This window comes from Gavialis gangeticus, unplaced genomic scaffold (genome assembly GCF_001723915.1).
Source record: "Gavialis gangeticus isolate Ggan-Ray unplaced genomic scaffold, GavGan_comp1, whole genome shotgun sequence".
NCBI classification, from domain to species: Eukaryota; Metazoa; Chordata; order Crocodylia; family Gavialidae; genus Gavialis; species Gavialis gangeticus.
Window position 1 is genome coordinate 30,158,191 of NW_017729033.1, and position 5,971 is coordinate 30,164,161.

Consider the following 5,971-nt stretch of genomic DNA (forward strand, 5'->3'; position numbering starts at 1 on the left):
TCAAAAAGCAAGTGATGCTGGACCAACCTGATTTTCTTCTACAATAAGGCCACAGACTCTGTGGATAGGGGGAGGGGAGTAAGCAGTGAATGTGATGTACCTTGACTTTAATAAGGCTTTTGACACTGTCCCCACTGACATTTTCATTAACAAGATAAGGGAATACAGACTAGATGAAAGTACATAACACATTGGATCATCATACTCAATGAATCATCAATGACTGAATATCTAGTTGGGAGGAGGTTCCCCTGGTGTCTCTCCTGGGTCATGTATCATTTAGTATCTTCATTAATGATTTGGATGATGGGATTGAATGCATACTTAGCTAATTTGCAGATAATACCAAGTTGGGTGTGGTTGCAGATATTCTACAAAGTAGGGATAAGACTCAAAATAACCTAGGTAGGCTGTTAAAATGGTCTGTGATCAATCAGATGAGGTCCAGTAAGGACAAGTGGAAAGTCCTGCACCTGGGATGGAATAACTGCAAACACAGACTGGGGAATAACTCGCTAGGATGAAGCCCTGCAGAGAAGGACCTAGGGGCTCCAGTAGACCACAAGCTTAATAAGAGCCAACAGTGTGCTCTTGTTACAACATTTCCCCTCCCCTCCCCCCAAAGAAAAAACAACCCAAAACAAAACAAAAAACCCAACATGATAGTGAAGTGTATTATTAGGAGCGTCACTTGCAAAATCAAGGGAAGTGATTTTTTTGGCTCTATTTGGCACTGGTGAGGCTGGAAAGAAGTTCACACATGGACTTAAACCTTCCACATCTAGGCCACTGTTATGCATCAAACTCAGGACAAGCAGCGGATGAATCATTACCATCCAACTTGTATCTGGTGGCCTATGTGAAGCAAATTTATAGTTTCTGTATGGAAAAAGGTGATTATTGCACTATTCATCATCCTAATTGGTGCCCATTTACAGAAAGGTCAGGGACTGAGTATGCTGCTACCTTATAAGTACCTGATATTTGAAGGGAGGAAAAAATAGAAAGGCTGGGAAGCAGCAGCAATTTGGATAGTCAATGCTCTTGTCGTAGTTAGAGTGATGTTAGAGCCATAATGGTTCAGAAATTATGCAATAGGCAAGGATTTCTTAGCATGATATCTTTTATTGGACCAACTGCAATATCTGGGATAGTCAGACAACTTGAATGCAAGACATTTTTCATCAGGTTTCCTTTTACTCCTGATACCTGATATCGCCTTAACAAATCCTTGCCTTTGCTCTTCTCAAGAATTCAGCCAAGTTCTTCCCATTCGAGAATATCTACACATTTCTGGTCAGATTCAAATCTGCTTCTGAAAGGTACAGGGGGACAAAGTCTTCTTTTTTGGTTTTATGTTAGATATTTAAGCAATGAGTTTTGTGCTTTTTCCCCTATTGCCCTCCTCCTTGGGAGGGGAAGAGCTTCCCAGCAATACATACAGATTACCTCATGAGCCTTTTCATACCTGTGATATCTTTTTCATTTGTTGCTTTGTGCTTGCCTGTCTATACCTTTCAGTTGTCTCCTGGATCACAAACTATTTACTTGGGTGACAAGCACTTTGAGGCAGATTGACTTTTGTTTTTAGAGTCCTGGTTCATGCCAGGACTGCCTATGACTTACAGGCAAATACTAAATTCTACCTTGTTTCTTACCCACCTTAGGTGAATTAGACCCAGCTGCCATAGAAACCAAATATTATGTATTTTAGGGAAATGAGAGTCAGGAATAAGCATAACTGAGGGTCACTAGAAGTGGAATATAAAGGGTCCAGTTTCTAATGTATTTAGATGCCTAGTGGGATTTTAAGAAGTACTTTATTGAGGCACTACACTAGTCTATATTGGTTTCTGTTGTCCGTGACCCGATAACTTCATATTTTAGAATTGGAAGCTTAACAATTGCCTTCTGTGAACAGGCGACTGGTAGGGGGTACACAGGGGTGCATATGCCCCCCGACAGCTGACACTGATGCTGTCGGTAGGGCTGGTGCCCCCCGACGGGGTCAGTGGCTTCTGTGGGTGACCCCCCAGATTCAGGAGGCACCAGTCACTCATGCTTCTGTGAGTAATATCTTCAATATGAAAAGATATGCGCAAATCTCTGCAGTGGTGCTAATGATAGGTTACAATTTGTCCTAGCTGCATTACAGTCCAAGAAGCTGGTGAATACAAAGAAGGGCTTATAGGAAATTCAGTAGCTATTTGTGAAGAGACAAACCCAAACTGATTTTGAATGTTAACTGAAGTTACTAATTAGTTTAAGGCATCTTGTGTTGAGAGGACAAACACACATGTGCTACAGGGATTTTCTTTGGGTTGTAAGACCCCATACAAGAATCACAAGGTTCTGGGGTTTTTAATAGAAGCATTTACCAGAACCTCAGCGGTGAAGTTCCATTTGTGTTCCTAAATAATGACTTCTTACAGTTTTATAATTAGTTTAGCCTCCAACATAGTTTTGGTCAATGCAATAGTACCGTGGCCATCAACGTTTTCAGGTTAAATGATGGAATGACCTAGGGTGGATCAGAGGTGGGAGGGTACACAGATGTTAGAAATCGGCCTCTGCCACTTCTCCCTGTGGTGGCATGGGAAGAGTTCCTGTTGTTGCCTGTCTCCCAATTTCCTTGGGCTGGATCCAGCCTGCAAGCTGTAGGCTGCTGACCATAAATATATTGGTTCATATTTGGAGAGCTTGTGCTGCCAGAGTTTACTATGCAATACCTTGTGCTATATGGGACCAGAAAACGTATATGAGGGGGACAGTAACTAGGAGGGTTTAGACTGTTGTATATCAAAAAGATATATTATGGGGACAGATATTGCAAAAAGGTTGACATGCATACAGTCATTTGTTCCTTTATGATATATAGCAAATTTGGATGATCATTTCAATTTCTCACTCCATTTTGTATCACTAAAGCAGGAGCCTAGATATGATCAGCAGGAGAAATCTGGCTTTATATGAAATAATACTTTATCTTATATGGCATTTAGAATGGACTAAATCCCTGTACAATGAATCAGTACATCCGTTTTATTTTCTTTGGACAATGATTTGGGAAACCTTTATCCTGGGCACTTAATCTGTGATGGAATGTAAAAACTCCTTTTTTGCTTTGGATTTAGCTGGCTATACTGTATATCCATCGACTATACAGGGCTGACTGTACTAGTATGTTAATCATAGAAGCAGGGGAGTTGACATTAAAAAGTTTACACTCAGCTTGCTGTAGGAATTAGTGGGTGTTCAGGCGTTTAAATTCTAAATTGCTTAACGCTATGGGTATTTGAAAGTTTAGGGTCACTGGTAGGAGTAAGTGTGAGCCACCAAGAAATGCATGAGTTGATGGGTTGAGCAGTGCTGAACCAGGAACTACAGAAGCAGCCACATAGAGAGAGAAGTCTTAGACTAAGCTCCTCTGAGTGTTTGTTTACATAGACTTAAGTGCTAAAAGACCACTGTAACCAGGTGCTCTGGCCATCTGCATAACACAGACTGTAGGACTACACTTTATTGATTCCTGCTTTAGAAACGCATCCTGTCTTGATTTTAAACACTTACAGGGATTGGGAATCCAAAAAAACACAGTTAGTGAAATGTTCAAATTCAGTCCAATTTCACTTTAAAAGTCTGCACTGTTATCTCAAGTTTAAATTTGTCTAGCTTCCACTTTCAGCCACTGAAACCTGTTACACCTTTGGTTGCTAGATTGAAGAGCTCTCTACTATCATACTTCTGTTCCATATATCACTACTTACAGACTGAAATCAGGTCACCATTAACCTCCCGCTCTGTTGGGTAACCTGAGGTCTTGGTTATTTTTCCAACTCTGAATCACTCTTGCAATCCTTCTTTCAATACTTGCCAGTTTTTCATCATTTTGAAATATGAATACCAGAACAGTACTCAGAGTTCCAGGGAAAAGCATATTCAGCAATTTTTATTGCTATAGATTAGATGGAATTTGAAAATGTGATTACTTCAACTTGATGTACATCACTTTCAATTAAGTACCTGTAACAATAGTCAATGGAGTATTGCTAAAAGTAAAATGCAGAAAAGGCGGTTACCTTGGATAGCACTCATAGAGCCTATATTGGGGTTAATTGTAAAGTCATCTACTCTTAAGGGGCATTTTCAGACAAAATGTAATTTATCATTCTGTTACATAAACAGAGGTGGAAATTGGAGAAACACTGATTGTGATATCCTGTAAGTCACATGGTTGTGGGGACAGAGCTAGGAGCATGACCACTATCTGAATTAGAAATATCTGGCTCATTCCCACTTTTAACACTTAATAATTAGGGCCAGACCTTGAGGCAGGTGTATGAAGTTCTTTCTTCCCAACTCTCCATTTTTGTTTGTACCCTTTAGACTGCTGCAGTTATAGCAGGAGGAAATAAGATCTTTTGGATTGGGGACCTTCATAAGTAAGTCTACTGAATTTGCAATTTCATGGAAAATGTGAAATCTGGGATGGTGAAATCAATTTTAAAAATTAATAAAAATAAAATGCTCACTCCCCAGTGGTAACCAGCTGTCCTTGCTGCTGCTGAAGTTCAGCATCACAGCCCACCAGGGGGTGGAGGGGCAGAAAGGGGCTACCTAGCAGGGCATCATGAAGGGCATCAGACAAGATGGCAGCTACCCCGTCATCCCTCCTCCTCCTCCTGGGGCCTCTCTGCCAATCAGTGTTGAGGGGCAGGGCCACCAGAGCACATCCAAGGAACATCCACAGAATTTACTATTTGTGCCACAACTAACCTGTGAAAATTGTTTAGTTTCTACATGATTTAAGTAAACTCCTATTCATAATATGTTTGAGGTAACTGTCAGATAGAAACAAAAGAATGAATATAAATCTTCTGTAGCTTACCTGCAGAAATTCATGAAGATCTCCTACTTGCACATCTTTATTGAGTAGATAGCTTTGTTCATCCTCCTGGCCTTGTTTGAGCTCTTCTATCTTGCTTGCACGACATGCCAGCTGTTTCATGATTAGGTCTTTAGCTTGTCGGACACATTCTGGAACACAGAGTGAACGATTTTTATCTAATAACCTCAAAGGCATGTCTACTGCTTCAGTTATTTTACAACTTGAGCTCTTGGAAATCTGTTATTTGAGAAAATAACAGTTTCCATTTCTAGTTTTAATGTAAACATGAGTGGGAAGCCTGTAGCTCAAGCAATTTATTTGAGAAATGAAAAACGATGTTGCAATTTAATGGGGGTAGCACTGTTTGACTGATAAGACCATCAGGTTCGGTGTCTGGACTTCTGTGTTCTGTTCCTAGTTGGGTGACTAACTTGCTGAATGGGCTTCAGCAAGTTTCTTAGGTGAAAGTGTCAGCTAATTTGTTGTTCTTGGAAGGGAGCCTGGTTTTCAGGGGTGCTGAATACTGACTCCAAATGACTTTTCCCCTGAAGAGCTACCAGTCTGATGCTTGATTTGTATGCTAGAGAAGTTGGATCTGTGCCTAGAGTATTTTTGGGGGAAAATAAGCAACCCTATCCCTATTTCTCAATTTTTTTTTTTGCGGGGGAAATACTATATGATCAACTTTTTCTTCTACATACTTCAATAACTGGTAACTTCCACTTGTGCAACTAACAGTGAATTAAAAAAATAATAATGAATGCAGCTGGCATCTAGTTACAGCCATATCAAGTTGTTTCAGCAATGAAAAACTCTCTTGTTGTGAAGAGATGCACAACAGTGCAATACACAAACAGTGTGCACATTTCTCAAACTCAGAGTTAATTGTGTTTGTCAGCAGGCTGACTGGCTGCTTTGAAAATGCACTGAAACTGTAGGAAAACCTTCAATAAAATTCTAGGTCAGTGTTTGGGGTTTTTTTTTTCTATAACAAGTTTACAAATGACCTTGGAAGAGTTAAACATACTTTTAAAACATGTTTTAGATATAACTTTTGAATTGAATGCAGACAGAGACGTATTT

At 40.0% G+C, this 5,971-nt stretch overlaps 1 protein-coding gene across 3 annotated transcripts in view; it reads right to left on the bottom strand.

Moving 5' to 3' along the window:
• Positions 1–5,971, bottom strand: part of EVC (EvC ciliary complex subunit 1) — a 164,112-nt gene that overhangs the window by 107,815 nt on the left and 50,326 nt on the right. For all 3 annotated transcript variants that reach the window (XM_019526204.1, XM_019526202.1, XM_019526203.1), the window contains exon 10: positions 4,889–5,037. In XM_019526204.1, the coding sequence (XP_019381749.1) occupies positions 4,889–5,037 (149 nt within the window). The remainder of the gene's footprint in view (positions 1–4,888; positions 5,038–5,971) is intronic.